The sequence below is a fragment of the Phragmites australis genome, chromosome 17, assembly GCF_958298935.1.
Source record: "Phragmites australis chromosome 17, lpPhrAust1.1, whole genome shotgun sequence".
Classification (NCBI taxonomy): domain Eukaryota; kingdom Viridiplantae; phylum Streptophyta; class Magnoliopsida; order Poales; family Poaceae; genus Phragmites; species Phragmites australis.
The window spans coordinates 12,382,832-12,404,596 of record NC_084937.1 but is presented as its reverse complement, the minus strand read 5'-3'; the positions used below and the strand labels follow the sequence as shown (position 1 = coordinate 12,404,596).

Genomic DNA, 21,765 nt, shown 5'->3' with positions numbered 1-21,765 from the left:
TCATATGGCAATCATGAGTCTTCATGCTGCCAATCATTTTCAGCTCTTTCACCAAAACAAGTCTTCTAATGTTGGACGAGTAACAAGAGGAAACTTTCACACCATACAAGAACTCATAAAATATCCTTCTTGGATAGGGTCATGTGAGATAGAGGTAGGAATTTTCCTTTATCCATATCCTTGGCATGAAGTTCCAACCTTAAGCCCATTTCTTCAAGGTCAGCTCGTGTGTTTTCATGGTCGTTTGTTTTCCCCTTCATGTTGAGCATTGTACCGGAGACTATCATAGATATTATTCTCTATGTGCATGAGGTCAATAGAGTGGCAAACGTCTAAGTATTTCCAATAATCAAACTCCTAGAGAATTGATTTCTTGTTCCATATTCCATTTTCATCACTCGTGGATGATTGTTTTCACTTGCTAAGGACAACATTGATATTCTTAACCTTATCATAGACATCTTGCCCATTGAAATACCTTGGAGGTGATGCTTTCTCCATTGTGCTGTCAAGCAGAGACTTTATTTTTCGGTACGGGTGGTTAATAGGAAGGAAACATTGATGTCATGTGTACACTATTTTTTTTTTTTTGACTCATTCAACCACATACTCTCAGTGTCATCTAAGCATTGGGGGCAAGCTTCACTTTTTCTTTTACTCTACTCTGACAAGTTACGAAGTGCTAGTAGATCATTGATGGTGACGAACAACATGGCATGTAGGGTGAAGTATTCTCTCTTGTAATTATCCCAAGCCTCAATGTTCTTCAAACCAGAGTCTACCAAAGGCCTAAGGTAGACATCGATGTTTTTGTCGGGTTGCCTCAGACTAGGAATTAAGGTAGATAACATAATGTATTTCCGCTTTTTACAAAGCCAAAGTGGAAGGTTGTAGATAGATAGTAAAAGAGGCTAGGTACTATATGAGCTACTCATGTTACTAAATGGATTCATGCCATATGTGCTCATAACAAACCTAATATTTCTTAATTCTTTAGCAAACCAACCAAATATAGAATTAATGGTTCATCACTGAGCGGAACATGTAGTGTGCCATATCATTATGTTGTTCTTACGATCCTCCTTGTGCCACCGCAACAATTGGGACTCCTTTGTGTTCGCGAACAAACGCTTCAAATGAGGAATTACAGGGAAATACCACACCACCTTCAGACCCTTTTTCTCTTGCTACCTTCCTCCATGTCACCACTGTCATTTCCATGCTTGTATCAATGGGTTTCACAAATAGGACATTGATCTAGGTCTGCATCAATGTTGCCAATCATTTTCTAATTCCTACCGTAATCATCTGCATCAACATCACATGACAATCATGAGTCTTTATGCTGCCAATCATTTTCAGCTCTTGCACCAAAACAAGTCTTCTAATGTTGGACGAGTAACTAGAGGAAACTTTTACACCGTGCAAAAACTCGTAACATTCTTTTTTATCCTTCTTGGATATGGTCATGTGAGATGGAGATAGGAATTTTCCTTTATCCGTATCCTCTCTTTGAATCCACATTTTAACAAGTGATTGTGTCAAATAGCAATGATTTGAAGCACTTCTTTTTCCATTACACTATTTCAGAAACCTACTCTTTGTTTGTTGCTTCTCTCAAGCGATAGAGGTGTCTGGTTTTAGGAACTTCTTCTCATTCTTGCAATCATAGCATGGATACCACATTGCTGTTTTACCCCTACCTTCCATATCCACCACCTTGGCACTCATGAAAGGTACATCTAACTTTTGTCTATCATCTACAAATTGGAAAAATATTCATTGTTAATAGAACTAACATAGTAGATACAATTGAATAAGTTAACTAAATTTAACTATATTAAGAGTAGATTCAAGCCAATTTCTTATCTAAGGTGAATTATCCTAGCTAATTTTTACATAGGCAAAGATAGGTCCTTATCTCATTCGAGGATATGTAGTCCAAGTTGGTTTCTATGCTCTTGTACGGTTCTAGAGAAAATTTTAGCAATATCTCCCCACTGTTCTCCAAATACACATCTCAAGAATAAGCAAAGAGCATGTATATCAAGAGAATAACATGGAGATACTATAAAAATTCTCTCTAGAATCATACAAGAGCACATAAACCTACTACTCAAGCCACATATTCTCGAATTGTCCAAAGTTTATGGATAATTCGGGAGCACATTCTTATAAATATGGCCAGCTGCCCAGTCATATTTATAATCAAACACTCATGAACGGGAGACATAGGTTACACAAACTAAATTCACTTTTAGTAATATAAGTAACATAATTGCACCATAAACATATCAAGATTTGGGACAAGGAGAAATTGTAGACTCCAACTCAAACCCTGGAATCTAGCAAATATGAGCAAGAGGAGGAGGAAAAAGGGATGCCAACCTTCAAAGGCCAAGGGGGATAATCCACATAAGATTTGGGAGAAGGAGTAAAATTGTTGATTCCAATTTAAACCCTAGAATCCACCATATATGAGAAAGAGGAGGAGGAAAAGGAGGAGGCAAACCATCAAAGGCCAAGGAACAATCCCAACTTTAAATCACCAAGATTTTGGTTAGTCTTCAATATAATCGCAAAAAAATCACCGTTGTGCCAAGCAGTCGACAGACAGACACTATCTGATCAAGCTGTTCAGTGCAGAAATACCCCTAAACATCACTCATTAGTGGCGGGTCTCCTCATAACCCGTCACTAATGAGTTGAGCCGCTCGAGGCTACATTTAGTGACGTACGCCCTCTCTACCCATCATTAATGACTCCATTATTATTGACAGACTTTGAGGTGACCGGTCACTACTATCTTTAGTGACAAGTTGTTCCCACGCCATCACTAATGTTAGTGACGTTTTCATTAGTGACAGGTCTTGACCGGGTTCTAGCTCGGGCCATATATTAGTGATGCATTGTCACTGGAACCATGACTAATAGTGCATTGGTGACGTATTCTGGTCGGCCGTTACTAATGCGATATCACTAATGGTGGTTTCTTACATAGTGTGTTATTTTTGGTGTTCCCCTCTTCTGGGCTTTGTAAAATAACAATGTACTTTACTTGAAAATTCTCTGATATATAACTTTTACAACAGTCATCATCTGTTCGTTAAGGGGTGAAATTCTTTATGATCACTGGCTGAATATAAGATCATTCTGCTGCACCCTTGAAACAGTACATCCTGTGCACAACTGGACAAGAAAGCATTGAACATGTAGATGCCACTGAAACACCACATTCTTTTCTTTTGAGGGAATTTTTTTTTGTTTTCATCAACAGATATCTAGTTCATTTACTTCCTTTGAAAAAAAATATATTTTTAATTACTTTGTTAAGGATAAAAAATTCCTTACGATGACTGAATATACGGTCACTTGCTGCACTGCACCCTTGAAACAGCACAAGACATCCTGAGGACAAGCAAACAGTTACTTTCGTGTCTTGGTGCTGATTGCCTCCGATGTGCTTGATCATGTATCTACAAAAGGTGTCAAGACTAAATAGTAGTCAAATGATTCCCTTGGTTCATATAAAACTAGCCCGGTTTATGGCTGCATGGCGACATGACATGCCTGCTAAGCACCGGTTTTGGGAGTGGTAAACATATGCTTTATTGGATGGCTAACCCAACGTTAATTTAGTGAACATCTCTGAACAACATGGCTAGATTCATGCTTCATCGACCTCTGAAGAACCTACAAACGCAAGTGGGCCTAGGCCCCCACAATATTTCACCTTTGATTACTGTTTTGGCATAACAATTTGATTCCGTCATGTTGAATAAATAAGTTTCATCTTTTCATATTGGTGGTGATGCAAATGCAATGTCCCACTTGCTACCCTGCAAGTTTTTCTTTTGGTGCCTTTCAAAGTGTCGTTGGATTTAGCTCATGATCCATACTGGATTGGTGGTGATGATGCCATGTCCTAGCTCATAATCCACAACAGGTTTGCCATTTCAGATGAGCATAACTGAAGAGCAATCTATAAGGATCGGAGTCATTAGTGGCCGCCTATTAGTGACTTCTCTTTCTTTTGAAGTTGTGTTTTCAGGATCGCCCTTACTCTCACTTTTGTTTCTAATTTTACTTTCCTTTTCGATTTCAAGCAACGGCCATTTCTTATTCGTGCATTAATATTTAGGCAGCCATCCCGGCACCCCTGATTCATTTATTGTACTTTCTTTCATACTCCATTTTTCGTAAGAACAGCAGCGGCGTTCTCCTAGATTATGTTTAAGATTCGTGTCATCGATACAAACGTACTGCAGAACCAAAAAAAGAGTCTTCAACTGGAGCTTCATTGCTCATTTTGTCAAATAATTTTGTTTCGGGCTTGCTGGTCTTCGCTTGTTCTGCCGGGCCTGCCTTTTTCATCTTTGGCTTGGCACAACAACAGATTCGCTTGTGTTGGATAAATATATTTCTTATTTGCAATGGGGTGGAGACTTGTTTTTTTTTTTAGAAAAGATGGCAGGAGCCCTGCCGAGTTTATTAGACTAGAAGCAAAAACAGGAGTTTTAGGGGGGGAAAAAGACGGAGGAGATACAAGAGTTATTAGCTGCCACACCGCAAAGTGACAAAAAGTAGCGACTACAAGGAATGGAGCTACAACAAAGGCCGAGGGAAGCAGCTATTCCCTATGTACGGTGAACTGGAATTTGTTGTATCTTCTTTAATCTTGATAGCCACCTCTATTGCGAATGAGGTTCTGTTTTGGAAAATCCCCACATTCCTCTCCTTCCAAATATTCCACCAGAAGGTAAGCACGAGCCCATTGAACTGACTTGTAGCTTGCTTGTCGATAAATCTTGCAGCAGCTCGCTACCAACCATAAAGGGTAGAAAACCGATGGTAGAAAACCGATCCATCTCCGGAAAATTACGTAGTTTCAGCTAGGCTTGGAGGTGCGACCACACCTCCTTTGTGACCACGCATCCTTTGCATAGGTGCGTCGGGGTTTCTCTTTCTTGGTTGCAGAGATGATAGGTCTGATCATGAGGCCATCCTCTTTTTGCCAAATTGTTCGCGGTCAGGATCTTTTGTTGTAAGAGGATCCAAGCAAAGGTTTTGCATTTAGGTTGCACTTTGGCTTTCCACATGGATTCCATGTTGATTCTCGAGGTTGTTCCCTGGAACTGCAATTTGTAAGCGCTACGAGCTGTATACTGTCCGTTAGATGTCCATCGCCATTTGATCTGATCGTTGTGTTCCTGATTGAGAGCAACATGCTGAATTCTTTCCCATATATCTGCTAGTTGCATGAGGTCTTCCTGTGTGCTAATTTCATCAAGATATGAAAGCCATTTATGATTGTGGAGCCCTTATTTTACCCTGAAGTTTTTCCTCCTTGACTTGGCAAATATTATCGGAGCTAAATTCCTTGGCTCCTAACCGTTAATCCAAGCCGATTTTTGGAAATTAACCTTTTCGCCGTTTCCTATTGTTACGACTGTAGAAGCATAAAAAAAATCACGGTCAGTTTTGTCACATGGAATAGGGAGACCTTTCCAAGGCCGATCCTCGTCTTGCCACTGAAGCCATAGCCATCATAGATGAAGAGCCCTTGCAAATCTCTCAAGATCAGTGATCCCAAATCCTCCTTTATCTTTAGGTTTGGTTACGGTCGCCCAATTTACCAGGAAATGACCGCTAAAAACCTTGTCTAGCTCCTCTCCCTTCCAAAGGAAACTCCGTCGTATTCGGTCAATCCTCTTTTGTAGCCACTTTTGCAAAGGATAGACCGTGAGATGGTAGGTAGTTTGCGAGGAGAGGATAGATTTGACTAGGGTCTCCCGCCCTGCTAACAAAAATAATCTTCCTTTCCATCCAGGAAGCTTGTTATCAACCTTGTCTATTAGATGTTGAACATCTACTTTTCTTAACCTCCTTGTGTGTAGGGGTAAGCCCAGATATTTACCAGGGAAAGACCCAACTTTCCACAGGAAATCAGCTAGAACTTCATCTAAATTGATGCCATCACAGCGGATTGGGTAGATTTCTGTTTTTGCCAAATTGGTTACCAAGCCTGAACATTTTCCAAAGGCGTCAAGCATCTCACGAAGGGCAAGGAGCTCAGTCCTATCTGGGTTGGCAAATATAGAGATGTCATCTACGTAAAGGGAGCACCAAAGACTTGCCACCCTTAGCAAGATCGGATTTAAGATGTTGGCTCTAGCTCCCTCAGGGATGATTCTATGGAGAGGGTCCATGGCAAGGATAAATAACATCGGCGAAAGGTGATCACCTTGCCTCAAGCCTCTAGCATGCCGAAAAGAAGGTCCAGGGATCCCATTAAGAGTGATCCTTGAGGAAGAGGTTGCCAAAATTGTCAAAACCCAGTCTCTCCACCTCTAGTCGAAGCCAAGGGCTTGTAGGACCTCCAACAGGCAAGGCCAACTGACAGAGTCGAAAGCTTTGAAAATATACATTTAACAAAAAAGCTGGATGTTTTGCTCTATGTAGTTCTCTGATCACATTATGGACATCAAGAAGTTATCGTGTATGCATCTCTTCTTTATGAAAGAACTTTGACTTTTAGGAACCAAATGTTGTAGGTGAGGTGCCAATCTATTCGCAAGAAACTTCGTGAAGATTTTGGAGACGCTGCTGATAAGGCTTATGGGCTTAAAGTCTGAAACCGATTGGGTGCCCTCCCTTTTAGGGAGTAAGATGATATGTGCGTTGTTGATCACGGCATGGATGAAAATTGTTCACGGCATGAATGAGGTCTTCTTTGACCGTTTCCCAACAAAGTTTAAAAAATGAACCTATAAACCCATCCGGTCCCGGTGCCTTTTCAGGATGTAATTCTTTAACTGTAGAAAGTATTTCCTCTTCGTTAAAAGGTGCTTCCAAATCCAAAAGGTCAAGAGGCTGGTAGTTGAGCGCATCCCAATCGATAGTAAGCTCCCTAGAATGGGTCTTGCCAATGTGATCAGTGAAATACTTGTGCAACAAAGCTTCTTTCTGCTCATGAGAAGTTGCAATTCCATCATCAGCTAGTAAAGATGGGATGAATTTCTTTCTCCTTTTTGCATTTGCCCTGATGTGGAAATACTTAGTGTTAGTATTCGAAAGCCTTATACAGGTTAGCCGCGCGTGTTGTCTAGCACGGGCCTTTTCCAGAACAGCAAGCCCTGTGATCTTTTGCTTGAGCCACTTACGAAGATCTCTTTCCTCTTGAGTTAGAGTTCGAGTTTCTTGTGCGATGTCTAGACTGAGAATCACCTCACGTGCGATCTGAAGGCGCAATTTTAGATCTCCAATGTTTTGCTTTCTCCAGATCTTTAAATATTTAGCCGTCCTATTAAGCTTGACATGAAATCTAAGAATATCATCAGAGACAAGGACCGGTTGCCGCCATGCATTGTGAACCGTCTCCTGGAATCCTGGTAAAGACATCCAAAATGACTCCATCCTAAATCCGGAATATCTGTGCACCAAGGCCTCTTTATTAAGAAAAAGAGGGCTGTGGTTTGAGTCATTGGAAGATAGGGCCATGAGGTGTGCCGCCGGGAACAGCATGTCCCAATCGGCAGTGCAGAAGAAGAGGTCAATTCTTGTTATGGTGGGGTTTACCTGATCATTGCTCCAAGTGTACTTGCGGCCATGAAGTTTCAGTTCAGTTACATTCAAGTCGTCGATCGCAGACTTGAATTGTCTCATCAAGTGAAGATTAAGCCGGTTAATGTTCTTGTCTTGAGCCTGGTAAATGAGGTTAAAATCACTGTTGATTAGCCATTGAGGTTTCATCAAAGTTTGCAGGGCGACCAGTTCATTTAAAAAATGAACTTTTCCCTCTAGTCCCTGAGGTCCATATACTGTGGTTAGAGACCAAGTTTTATTCTCAGCAAACATGGTGATGATGGACGACAGAGTGTGATCTATAATGTGGCCATCTGAGAGGGTAAAGGAGTTCTCGTTGCATGCTAACAGAATGCCACCGCTTGCACCATCGGACGGCAGGACGGCATAGTTTCTGACAAAGTTTCTACCAAGGGATTCAGCCACAAGAGTATCATTCCAGTTTTGAATTTTAGTCTCCTGAAAGCATATGATCGTTGCTCTGGTAGACATAATCAGGTTTCTGATGCTTGTTCGCTTTGCTGCTGAATTTAAACCACGGACGTTCCAACAAAGGATAGCTGCATTACGCTACGACATGAGCGATAATCCGGACAACTGGGCTTGGAAAGCATGCATAATGTTCACATGCAGATACACAGGCTATGGCTCCAGCTGGCTGAAGTTGAGCTGAAGGAGTACACCGTTTGGCTTGAGTGGTGTAGGTAGAGGGCAGCCTTTGGTCTTGGTGTGCGCGTATGGCTCCGCACGATGGCGAGAGGGTCTGGTGAACCTGTAGGCTTACTGACAACAAAGACCCACCACAAGGGTGACCTGAGACAACACTAAGATACAACACAAACTTACAGACTCTGAAACATAATAGCGACAAAGCTGAAGAACTAAACAAAGGTTGCATTGATGGAGTACTTCTAGCTATTGGTCTGTTCTTCTTGAAGCTCATGGCTGCACGGGCTGCACGTGCTCCACCCCAGAGCACGGTTCTGGCGCTATCCTCCTTGGCGCCTTCCTCTTTCTTTGCTGATCATTTCCCTTGTCCACCAGCGCGGTGATCACCTCAATGGCTGCTTTTGGAAGTGGCTGCTGGAAGCGCTGCAAGTAGGCAGAGAGTTTTTCAGATTTGGTCATGAAAAGTTTTTGGGGAGAGAGATCCCCCAACTTACTAGCCAACAAGTCCTGAGCAGATTGCAGAATGTTTTTGCCCAATGTTGCTTTGTTGGCGAGCCTGTCGCTTCTGCGCGGGGTATGCGAAGCATCTTGAACATTGGAGAGGAGGTCTAAAGAGTTAATCTGAGGAACATTTTGAAGCAAGGGTGGCTCTAACGGGCAGGTAACAGATTGAATGAATGCATGGACTGCCGGTACCTCATTTGTGTTGTCAGGCACTTTTCTATCTTCAGTTCGGCCTCCTGGGCTTGCTGGTTGCATGTCACCTTGGCTGGTATTCACCGGGGTGGTGATCTCTCCTTGGGCATACACAGGCGCAGCAAGCTCATGTGGAGACAAATCTGTTGGCTGCTGCTCATTGACAGCTTGATGGAACTCCAGCTGCATCCAGGCCAAAGCCTCCGGGGTCGGGGTGTATGCTGGAGAAGGGGCCGTGGGGCTGTCCTAGCTTGGCGTTGTCGCTCGAGAGCCTGCAACCGTACCAGCGTCTGAGAAGTCTAGTAACATTGGGTCGAAGGACAATAGGTCCCCCTATGCGCCAGCCGTGCCTTCATTGTCCACCATATGCAACAGGTCTTGGTCGACGAGGAAGTGGTGACTGCGCAGACACCTTGAAGAGTGGAGGTCTTGAGGGACAAAAGTCGCCACTAGCGATGCGAAACGCACCGGCCGACGACCAGAGCTCCCCATGCAGATTGGTGAGCGAAGCGGCGAAGGCGAGGCCAAGGTGACCAGATGCCTCCTGTGGCCATGATGCCGATGTCCGTCGTTGTCCCGGATGGAACCTCTAGAGTCCCGACATGGGCGCGACAGGCGCAACCATAGTGAACGGCTTCGGTGACGCTGCACACCGCGGCGGCCTCCATCATCCACGCCGTCGTCGTCCCTCCTCTGTCGGCCATCGTCAGACCCTCTACAACTGTGTGAGCTTGGGATGTAGTCAGGTTCCACGCCGCCATCTGGGATGACGTAGCTCCAGTTGAGGATCCGCTCCCAACGCCTGTTTTGATGGTCTCCGGTGCGCCGATTGACAGTGAGGAATGCGAGGTCTTGGATGACCTCGATGTGAATGAGCAGACGATATGTCGCCCCTCCCCCCCCCCCCCCTTCGAACCTAAGGGAGCAACATGGCGGATCTCGACCAGAGGCAACGGGATGGAGGGCGAGGGCAGCTCTCTGTCCGGCTCAGTGATGGTGAGCCAGACGATCATCAGAATGAGTGATGGGTCACTGCACCAAGCCCAGAGATCATACGTCCTAGTCCTGTCATGCCTTCTGGAGTGCTCCTCAACATAATGCATAGCACATCTTGAGTCGATAACCTGCACGGCAATGTCTTCAAGGCAAGCATGCATTGGAAGGCTCTCAATCCTCAACCTGACATGAAAACCAAAAACAGCAGCATCAGCATACCTACACTCGTTCCAGGCCACGAAACAGAAATCTCTGCCTCGGTAGAGGAGCCGGTGGCTTCTAACGACGTTGTCTCGGATCTGTTGGTTGTTGAAGATAATGAGGAAATCTTTAGGGTGGCGTTTGACTATCTGGCACTGGTGAACAGCAACATGGAATTCCTGTGAAAGCGCATCAGACAAATGGTAGTCCTCCGTTGTTGCTGTCGGCTGGTTACCCGCCAACCAACACACAACAGCGTGGCCGAGCAGGTCATCTAGCTCCGCGGCCATGACACCCGTCGCCGAGACAGCTGCAAACTCCTGGAGGGGGCGTGCCGAGGGGTCGCCTGGGAAGGTTGCCATGGGTGTCTCAGAGGGGAGGAGCTAGGTTGGAGGTAGCGGTTGGGGAGTGGCCGTTGTCTTGAGAGCAACGCTTGCTTGTAGGAGCGGGCTGTAGACTGGAGAATTGGAGAAGGACTTGTGGTATAAGAAGCCAGGGAGAGAGGTGGCAGTTTCGCCTTGAATACATCTCTGCACCCAGCTGCGTAATGGCCAGATTTCAAGCATCGCCAGCACCTTGCTGGATCTCTGCATTGGCTGACCCTATGATCACGAGCAAGGCAATTGAGGCATTTACCTTGCATTGCCTTTCTGTAGCGATCGGCGGCAGCCTTCTGAGCAGCCGGTTGTTGGGCTAACCGGGAATGTTCCACTTGTTACACTGCATTTTTTTTTTTTTTTTGCCTTTTAGGGTGCCGTTGGATCTAGATCATGATCCAGTGGATTGGTGTTGATGATGGTATATCCTAATCATAATCCACAACAGGATTGCCATTTCATATGAGCATAATTGAAGAACAGTACAGTCTATAAGGATCAGTGTCCTTTGTGGTGATTGACTAATAAAGATGTGAGTTCGTCATGTACTTCTGCTGAACGTTATTGGATCGCCGCCTATCAGTGACCGGAATTGCACTATGGGTTAGGGAATGTGATGACCCTCCCCAACAATCATTCCTGTACGGACGATTGTCCTCTCTCACATTTTTCTTTTCGAGCTTAAGTGTACATCCTTACCAAACGAGAGTGATGACCAAAAACATATATAATTTCTTTTTCATGCATTAAGGCCTTGCTTGGATAGTCTGGAATTGCAAGATGCACTATGCGAAAAAAGTCATGGATGACGATCGTCATTTAGTGGCGGATCCCGTACCCGTCACCTTAAAACACTACGTGAAAAAACCTCAGAAATGACGGGTCATAATTGCCATAAGTAACAGGTCCCGTATCCGTCACCCCGAACGCGTTACTGATAACCAGTCATAAGTGACGGGTAATGATCCGTCACCAATAAAATCATTAGTGACTGATCAAAACTTAACTTGTCACTTGTAACCTTCATAAGTGACGGGTCATAACTGTGATCCGTCACTTAATACAAGTTATAAATGATGGGTCACCACTTATAATTGATGAACGGTTTTCGCGTTTTTAGATAAAAAAGTTAAAAAATTATTTTTCACCTAAGCCAACCTAACTCAGAGCCATCACCACTCGCCGCGTGTCCCTTGCTATCTTTCAAGTTGTTTTCATAATATGCATACGTGGGAATCGAACTCAGGACCTACCCTCATTCGCGTCTCCACCTTACCACTTCACCCCCACTTGCGTTTTGAAGGGAACATGATATTTTATCCTTTTAACCATTTTGCTAAAGGTCATAAGTGGCGAGTCACAGTTACGACCCGTTACTTTTGAACTTTGTACAATAGATACACAAATCAGTTGATCCAGAGTGTCTTCGGTTAAATGAGCATAACTTTTGTATATAGATTTCGATTTCAACATTTTGTTATTCTACAGACATCTACAGAAAAAGTTATATCCATTTTCCCCTGAACTTGTCAGGTTTAGCGAATTTTTTGAGGCCAAAAACGGTTTAAAAGATTGAGTTATCGCCACCAAAAGTTTCTGCACCATTTTTGGAACGTGTGTTTGTGTCTATAGGCGCCATCCCTTACATAAAACTTGAGCAGAAATATACAATAAATCCTATTCTAGTGTTTGTGAGGTGCGAAAAAATAAGTGAAAAATAAAATAAAAATAAAAATATTTTTGAATACACTACTATAAATCAAATTGCTTTAGAAAAATGACATTTACTTTTACCATTTTACTACACATTTTATGGTTTGCAAATCAATGCAAATTTTACTATTGAATACAGGAAATTATATAGTTATTATTTTAATTAATACTAGCTATATTTATAATTGATACATTATGAAGGATATATTAGATATGTCGCAACTACGTAAAAAAACTGAAAATTTGATGAGCTAATACATCTAATATTTCATCAAACTGATTGACTAATACATCTAATGATTAACTAATTAAGATTTCTTCATCCGTTCTCATGTGTCAAAACCTGTCATTAATGACTCTTTTGGATGACCCCTCACTTATGATTGCCTAGGATGACCCGTCACTGATGAACAGTCATAAGTGACGGGTTGTGTGACTTACTAGTCACAACTATGACCCATCATTTTTAACATAAGTGACATATCATATTATATCCCGTCACAAATTCCGTGTCTCATTTATCTGTTTTTTACATAGTGAACGTGTCACTAATGAGGTATCATTGATGATGGATTAAGACCGGTCACCAATAAGATTATAGGTGAAAGGTTACAACTTGACCCATCACCAATAAAGATCATAGGTGATTGATTGTAATAGAGACATGTCACCTATGCCTGAACATAAGTGATGGGTCTTAACTGTGACCTGTTACTTATGACTGATGATCTTTTTTCATGTTTTTTAGACACGAAAAGAGTCAAAGAAAAATATTTTTTCACTCAAGACACCTAACATAGGGGCTCATCGTATATACCCCATAAGCCATGCTATTTTTCAAACTATTTTCAGTTTTTGTGTTATGTGGGAATTGAACCCGCGACCTCCTCTCGTGTGTAAACCCCCTTACCACCTAAGCTATCACGTTATTGTGATAGAAATATGATATTTTATCTTTTTAACCTTCGTCGCCGAAGGTCATAGGTGACGGGTCATACGGGTCATAACTGTGACCCGTCACTGATGACTGTTTTGCTGAATTGTTGAGTACCAAATTGTTTGATACTAAATTCAATAAATTGTTGATTTACATATAAAATTTTCTTCATTCAAAATTGTACAAATATTTTATGACTTTTCTGAATATCTCATGCCAACAATCGCAATTTGATAGGAGAATCAGAGTGCCTTCCATAAAACAGGCATAACTTTTGTATACGGATTCCGAATTTGACGTTTTTTTACTCTACGGATATCTAAAGAAAAAAGTTACATCAATTTTTCCCTGATTTTGTTAGGTTCAACAAATTTTTCAAGGCCAAATTCAGCCTGTAAGATTGAATTCTCACCCCTGAAGTTTCGGCATCGTTTTCGGAACTCGTGTTTGTGTCCGTAGCTGGCACACCTAACATCAAACTTGAGTAGAAATGTAAAATAGTTCGTATTCTAGTGCTATTGAGATGAGAAAAAATAAGAGAAAAATAAAATAAAAATAAAAAGTATTCATGTTATAAGTTATTGGTGACGCGTCGTAACAATGATTTGTCACCAATGAAGTCATTGATGCTGCACAAGAAAAAATACCGTCATTAGTGATGGGTCACAATTTGATCCATCACTAATGACTGGCATACGACAAACTATCACTGATAAATTTATCATTAGTGGCGGGTCACAATTTGACTCGTCACTAATGACTAGCTACAATGACCCATTATTGATGAGTCATCATAGGTGATGGGTCATGGTTATGCCCTGTCACCTATGACTAGTCTAGGATGACCCGTCACTGATGAGTCGTCATTGGTGATAGGTCGCAGTTACGACCCGTCACTAATTTCGTATCTTCTTTGCCTATTTTTCACGTAGTGATGCCACTGCGACTTCAGACTAATTTATCATTGTATAGTACTGCGTATTTTTTAGAACGAAGACGCTCTACTAGATTGTATTTAAGATTCGTTTCATCGATTCAAACATACAGCAGAACTAGAAAGATGAGCAACATCTAATCCATTCCTTCGACTGGAGGTTCATTATTCACTTTGTAAAATGCTTTTGTAATTTAGAGCTTTCTTGTCCTTTTTGTCTACCGAGCCTGCCTTTTGGGAGCAGGGTTTCAGTTGATACATCAACTGGAAATGGTTAATTAACAATTATGCTGACTTTGGATAGGTAGTAGTTTAGTATCAAATGCTTTAGTTGCAGTTGTAAGTCGTTACCCTCCTTGTTGACTTTGGAAGCTCTTGTGATGAATTGATACTACTACCAAAATCCAGTTCTCTTCTGTTCTCTGTTGAGCGAACGGCAACTTTGATTGGAGTATCCAGCTACTTCTCCAATTTTCTGTCTTCATCAACTATGTATTGTATGTTTTGGATACAGTGCAATCGTACTTTTCCAACTTTGCCCTCCCACATAAGCAAATGTGTGTAGATTGACCAAATGATGGTAGGTTCATCACCAAATATATTTCATTATACTATAATTTAATAGTTTTCTCCAACATATTGTGATATAAATTGGTATCCAAAGTTGCCTCACATGGACATCGAAAACGGCATGAAATTATGTAAAGGAGAGGGAGTATCCTTTAATTAAACGGTGTCAACCCATGCATTCACATGGGCTAAGGATATATAGTGTTGATAGTTGATCTACTAAAGTGTTGTATAATACTAATATATTTTTACTCAGAAGCATCTTGTTATTTTTCTGGAACTTGCATTAGTGTGTGTAAGCCCATAACATGCATGGCACATTATTCTTTCTATATCATATCAACCCGTGCAGTTGCATGAGCTAGCAATCACTACTACAGAGTTGGGCTTATATACCGGCTCATCACTGTCCTCATGGGCTGGCAGTGATGGGGCATCACTGTCGGTTCATTAGCCATGCGCGAAGAATTAGCTATCGTGGCTTATGAACCGTCAGTGATAAGGGTCATCACTGCCGGCTGATGGATTGAGCCAGCAGTGATGCACTCACACATCATCACTGCCGGCTTAATCTACTGATCGGCAGTGATATCTCTACATCACTATCAGTGGATTATATGAGCCAGCAGTGATATCATCCTCTTCCCCACCTTCTTCTACCTCGAGCTAATAGAACCATTTCAGTATTCTCTCCCTCACAAAATCTCCTATGGCAACAACCACTTCATCCCTTCTCCCGCATTGATTCCCCCACCAAGCTCAATTTTGATCATGAAGGAGGTCTGGATGAACTCTCTTTAGCTATCCAAACAAAATCTCTTCTTTCCTCTCCATTTGCTCATTTGCCCTTTCTTTATTTTTTAGGGCAAGTGAACTCTAGATTTTTCCCCAATAGCAAGCAAGTTTCTAGCAGGAGCCTCTTGAGCTCAAGTAAGCTGAAATCCTCAAGGTTAATCCTATATTTAGCATTTTAACTAAAAATGTTACCTGAAAAACCAAAGTTGATCTTATCGCTATAGAGACCTAGGTAAATCTTCAAAGTTGATCCTAATGAACCATATGAATAAATTTAGAAGTCTACAATATAGAAACTTTTGGTATGAGAATATTTATTTTTGTTTTTTAATGAATTATAAAAATTATCCATGATATTTAGGTATGTAGCAAGATCCAATTGTATTTTTTATATTTTATTTAATTATCAACCTTCAATATTGAAACTTTACGTATGAGCGTATTTATTTTTCAGTTTTCCTTAATGAGTCCTAGATAAGGGTTGAATAATAAAGAAAATTTCTAGGGATGGCACCAACAAATACTCATCGGAAGCGGATGCAAAAGCATACAAAAGGAGGCTCCTCCAACCTGGGCCAATTGCCGGTAGGAGATGGCGAGGTAATTTATTTGTTGGTGATCGCAAAATCTTCTAGATATTTTGAATTTAGATTTACAATAATGATATAATTGTAGATGGATAGAAGATCGATGTACGATGCGAGTCGTGTGAGCGCAGAGTACAAGAACGATGTGGAGGGTTTCCTGGTAGCAGCCGCGGAGCACAAACCAAATACACAGTGTCAATACATGTGCTATCCATGTGTCAATTGTGAGAACAGGAAGCAGTTCTCCACCACCCAACAAATACATACCCACTTGATGCCAAGGGGCTTTATGCCTAGCTATACCCATTGGACCAAGCACGGTGAAGTTGAGATCGTACAAGAAGGGCAATACATTAGAAGAGAAGATGAAGACATGTGCACTGATATACCAGTCGACGAATACATAATATGCCACCTGCTAGAGATACGTTGGTCGATGATGATCTAGAGGAGATGTTGGCTAACGCCGACGTCGATGATCTGGAGTAAATGTTGCGCGATGGGGAGGAGAACTTCACTAATGAAGGAGAGTTTCAAAAGTTCCAACATATGGTAGAGGACTTTAAAACACCGTTGTTCCCGGGCTGCGAGAAGGAGCACACAAAGTTGCGTACCGTGCTTTCACTGCTGCAATTGAAGGCAAGCAACGAGTGATCTAATACAAGCTTCATAGAGTTGTTACTGTTCTTGATGAAATTTCTTTCAAAGGAAACTATGCTGCCAGAAAATACGTACCAGGCCAAGTAGGTTGAGTTCCTGTTGAGGTTGGAAGTACAGAAAATACATGCATGTCCAAACGATTGTATGTTGTATCATAGAGAGCATGCAGGCTTGCAAGCGTGTCTCGTTTGTGGTGCAGCACAATACAATTGTAACAGTGATGATATCGATGGTGAAGGAAAGAAGAAAAGGTGTTCCATGAAGGTGATGTGGTATTTTCCTATAGTCTCTCGTTTGGAGCGTTTATTCACGAACAAAAGGCTTGCCGAACTGATGCGATGGCATGCTGTTGAGCGCAAGGATGATGGAATGCTGAGACACCCCACTAATTCTACGCAGTGGAGAAACATCGATAGAAAATACAAGAAGCCCTTTACAGAAGATGTGAGAAATATAAGATTTGGGTTGAGTACGGATGGGATGAATCCATTCGGCAATATGAGCAGTAGTCATAGCACTTGGCATGTGACTCTATGTATCTACAACCCGAAGAGATGGAAGAAGGCGATAAATATCTTGGCCACACTAGCTACAATCTGAGCAAGGCGGAGAAAATTCCAATGTGCAAGTGCTTGTATGGAATCATAGTTCCGTCCGGTTACTCCGCCAACATAAAGAGACTAGTAAACATGAAAGACTTGATATTAGTGACGGGTTATAAGGACACCCGTCAGTAATGACTTAACATTAGTGACGGGTTATAAGGACACCCGTCACTAAAGAGGTTACTATGATCGATCTCGATCGTGGCCAGTGGGGGAACGCCGATGGGGGAACGCCTGGAGGGTAGTGTATGCCTGTTGTGTGAGCCGATGGTGGAGTTGTCAGGATCCATCCAAGTCCGTCACGGCAATGGCAACGACCCGGCCACTACCTTGATCTGTCGCCCTAACCCTAGCGGGTAGAGGGGGCAGTGACGTACGTCAGGCTGTGGTGGAGGGGGTGGAGGACGATAGCGTCGACAGCGAGGTGCGAAGAGAGGCGGTGGTAGGAGGAGGCGAGCGGACGTGAGCTAAGATGAAAGTGGTCGAGAGAGAGAAATGAGCGGATAAGAGTGGTCGAGCAGATAGGAGTGGTCGGCACAAAATTTAGTTACATGTGATAAGGACACCCGTCACTCATAAGTCAGTCATTAGTGATGGTAACAACTACGACCCATCATTAATTACTTTAATATTAGTGACAGGTCTTATAACAACCCATCACTAATGAGTAGGGTAAATTTAGTGACATGTGGCCCATATACCCATCACTAATGACTGAATTATTAGTGACGGACTTTAATGTGACCCATCACCAATATCTTTAGTGATCGTTCTCTCGCCGTCACTAATGAACCCTCATTAGTGATGGGTCCCAGCCCAGGTCACACATTAGTGATGGGTAGGCACTGGATCCGTCACTAATAGTGTACTAGTAATGTGTACTAAGAAGCTGTCACTAATGATATGTCTTATTTGATGGTTTCTTACGTAGTGACATATACTAAAATAGACTCTACGGAAATTCTTATGTCATTCCAAGAAAAAAATACACCCTGTCATCTATCCATCATGAGACCAACTTTAATTTAATTTCTTAGATCATTTTTCAGATCTAATATTTACATATACTAATCACACACTATGATAAAATTCTCACGTAAATTAGAGGAAAAAACCAAGTGGACATCTATCCACAGCAGAGAAAAATTATGTGGGATAGCTGATTCCTTGTGCACATGTTGACCTAGAAAGATCACCATGTGTCCTTCCATGCATGACTTTGCATGAACTACGTAGAAAACTTGATTGTACCTTTCCAAGACTCTATGGCAGAGAAAAATAAACTAATAACTAGAGAGCTAGATTGTCGCTGTGAAAAGGCGGCTTTTGAAACGAGTTACTCCAATTGCCTTCCATTGCATTGGAAGTTGAGCAGAAGCCAAACAAACTGGGATTCACTACTACAGATACCCCCTTCACTACCAGTTCCAAAACCCCCTTCACTGCCGGTTTTGGAGCCAACAGTGGGTAACGGGTAGCGATAGTGAAAGGGGTTATCATTGCCGGCTGAAGGATTCGGTCGACAGTGATGCCCTAGGTATCACTGCCGGTTGGTGGATTTAGTCAATAGTGTTGTGCCTCCCCCTTCTACTCTGGCCCTGTCCTCCCTCTCTCTCCTCGATCTCTCTGTCTCTCTCCCACTCAATCCATGCATACAATGAGACATATGTAATGTAAATCAATAATAAAGGCACCTTGATTAATACATACTAATTCATGTCACACATATATAAATAATAGTTCTCACAAGTCACTCCCGAAAAGTCGGTCGAGTTGAGCTAGTCGAGACGGCGATGAGGACCACGTCTCCGCATGGACAGCTGATGGTGTCTGTACGTGCGGGGACACAGGAGAGGGGCGATGGTGGTGGAGCGGAGGACTCGACCACGCCTGATCGACCGCAGCGTCGCCTAAGCTCCAGGCTCGTGAGCATGTCAAAGACATCAAAGTCTGACTCCTGAATGCTTCTTTAATACATAGTAATTCATGTCCTCCTCCTCTCTGGCGCACTGACGATCAAAGACATCAAAGTCTGACTCCTGAATGCCTCTCATCCTCCTCCTCTCTGGCGCACTGACGGTCCGCTGCTTCTTGCTCCTCCTTCGCATCATCGTTGGAGGGCAATTCTGTCGAAGGGTCGTCTGATGGTACCAACTTCGAAATACACCTTCATTAATACATAGTAATTCATGTCCTATATTAATACATAGTAATTAATGTCCTTCATTAAAATGGTGCATTTCGCGATATGTAAGCCATCTAACCCTCTTGTAGACTTTATCCTTGTCGCATACTCTGTACTAGAAGGTACGGTGTAATCTGAAGGTTTATCACTGGTCGACGGCACGATCGGTTCGTGAAACTTCCCATTTGGGTTGATAACATGTTCTATGAAGAACCCGGCGATCTGTTCTTGAAGGGCATTTATTTCTACAGGTTGTAACTCTTTTGTGCGTAGTTTGGAGAATGTCTCTCAGAGATGTTGCTGGATACAAGAATATTTGTCTAGCCTAGAGCTTCGGGCTCCTTGTTCTTCAGTGATCTGAGCTTCTATGCTTGTAGTGAGCCTCTGTCTTCTTCCTCTGAAAATCACTTCGATCCTTCACCCGTAACTTGTCTTCTCCGGGGAGCCCACCCCGCCTTAAATACCCGCCAGGCTGTGGCGTGCCCAGAAAGGGAGGGCACGAGTTCCAAGGCACCATAAATGGAAAGCAACCATCATGGGCTTACTGTGCGAAGTGACGGGGAGGGTTGAAAACGCGCCCCCGTCCGGTCTTGTTCGTCATCATGTCATTCTGCAATGGGCACCGCGGAGAGGGCCCACCGGGCAGCCACCAATCAGCCTGGTGTGCCCGCTCGGTCTTGTACACCTGACACAGCAGGGCGGTAGGTGGGGCACCCTGGGCTTCGCGATGTTATCCCTAGGTGCGTCGGATGTCCCGCGAAGGGACCCATGCATTAAATGTCCCCACGCCTTCCTCCCAGGCCGTGGCAGGGACTGACAACGAGCGTGGTCGGAGCAGTTGGAGGTGACAGGCCACGCGCCCTCTTAAATATAGCATCGGGCCTTTCACTAGTTGACACCTCACCGCTGGACCTTTGTAGGGGCCACCGGCGAAGGGCTTCTGAGGCCATCGGGGAACCAAGTGCTCGGGGGGTCACTGTTCACAGCCCCAAGCACTCTCTCCCGGATATGCCCTTTCTTGGTCCTCGGAGAACCAAGTGCTCGGGGGCCACTGTTCAGGGCCCCGAGCACTCTCTCCAGGAACTGACTGTTCGGGTCCTCGGGGAACCGAGTGCTCGGGGGCCACTGTTCACGGCCCTGAGCACTCTCTCCCGGAACTAACTTCTCTTGGGTCCTTGGGGTACTCGGGTGCTCGGGGCCACTGTTCGCAGCCCCGAGCACCCCCTTCCCGGTACTTGGCTTTTCTGGTTGTCGGGGGACTTGAGTGCCCGGGGGTCACTGTTCATAGCCCCGAGCACTCTCTTCCTGGCACTTGGTCTTCTCGGGCCATCGGGGAACTCGGGTACTCGGGGACCACTGTTCATGGCCCCGAGCACCCTCTCCTGGGACTTAGTCTTCTCGTACCTCGCGGAGGTGATTCCGCTGGAGGGCGTCACGTGGCAACCTGCTGATCTAGCCTCGGAACTCGGGGACCCCTGGTTCCTGTGTCACCGATAGCGCCAGTGTTGGATCAAGAGTTCGTCTTGCCCCATCAAGTACGACGAGAGTTTCTTCTAAGGAGGAGACTCAAGCTTGGAGACGAAGTTTGAGAGGAAGGAACACCACAAATGCATTGATAGTAGAAAAATGGATCGGTCTAGGAGAGTATCACAACATGGTTTAACACTTGGGCACCTTTGTGTACTACGTGTTGCCTTGAGCGTTCTGACCTCACCTTCCCCAGATGACCATGACACCCTATTTATAGGGCGGTATGTAGCTTAGTGTATAAGTTATCACGATGTACAAATATCTAGGACATGACTGAGTTACTGGGCCTTTTTCCGGATAACTATTTTTTACCCTACATAGAGGATAAATATCTACTATAGTAACTATTATGGTGCCTGCACCCTGAGGGGTGAGCCGGTTGCCAATTATGGCCCGATATCGCACTGTCAGGGGTGTCAAGATAACCTCCATCGTACTGGGGTATCAGGGCGGCGTCCACTAACCTAGGTATTTAATGCCAATCACTTCCTTGAAGGCAAATGATGCCTAGCGTTCCCCTTCTAGCTGATCTTTCTTAAGGCTTGGTGACTCACCCTATAGCCTTTGGGAAGCTTGCCCGAGCCCTGGAGATGGAGGCTTCGGGAGGCATGACTCTGGGAGATGCAGGCTTTGGGAGGCATGGCTCTGGGAGATGGAGGCTCTGGGAGGCATAGCTCCATGGGCATGAAGGCTTCGGGAGGTATGGCTCCACGAGATGGAGGCTTC

At 43.6% G+C, this 21,765-nt stretch overlaps 1 protein-coding gene across 1 annotated transcript; it reads right to left on the bottom strand.

Moving 5' to 3' along the window:
• Positions 1–6,291: 6,291 nt before the first annotated feature.
• On the bottom strand, positions 6,292–9,138 carry LOC133896875 (uncharacterized). Its single transcript, XM_062337515.1, has 5 exons — positions 8,545–9,138; positions 8,431–8,435; positions 7,822–7,990; positions 6,793–7,704; positions 6,292–6,396 (listed from the first exon to the last, which is right to left on the bottom strand). Exons 1-5 carry the CDS (start codon positions 9,136–9,138, stop codon positions 6,292–6,294), a joined length of 1,785 nt encoding a protein of 594 aa, XP_062193499.1.
• Positions 9,139–21,765: the final 12,627 nt, after the last annotated feature.

Bases quoted from the DNA above. Each gene is read 5' to 3' on its own strand.
- LOC133896875 (XM_062337515.1), bottom strand. From the start codon at position 9,138: ATGCAGCTGGAGTTCCATCAAGCTGTCAATGAGCAGCAGCCAACAGAT. The intron at 7,705-7,821 runs GTATATGGACCT...CTCATTTACCAG, and splicing joins AAACTTGGTCTCTAACCACA to GCTCAAGACAAGAACATTAA. The intron at 6,397-6,792 runs GCACCGGGACCG...CGACTCTGTCAG, and splicing joins AAGAATTACATCCTGAAAAG to TTGGCCTTGCCTGTTGGAGG.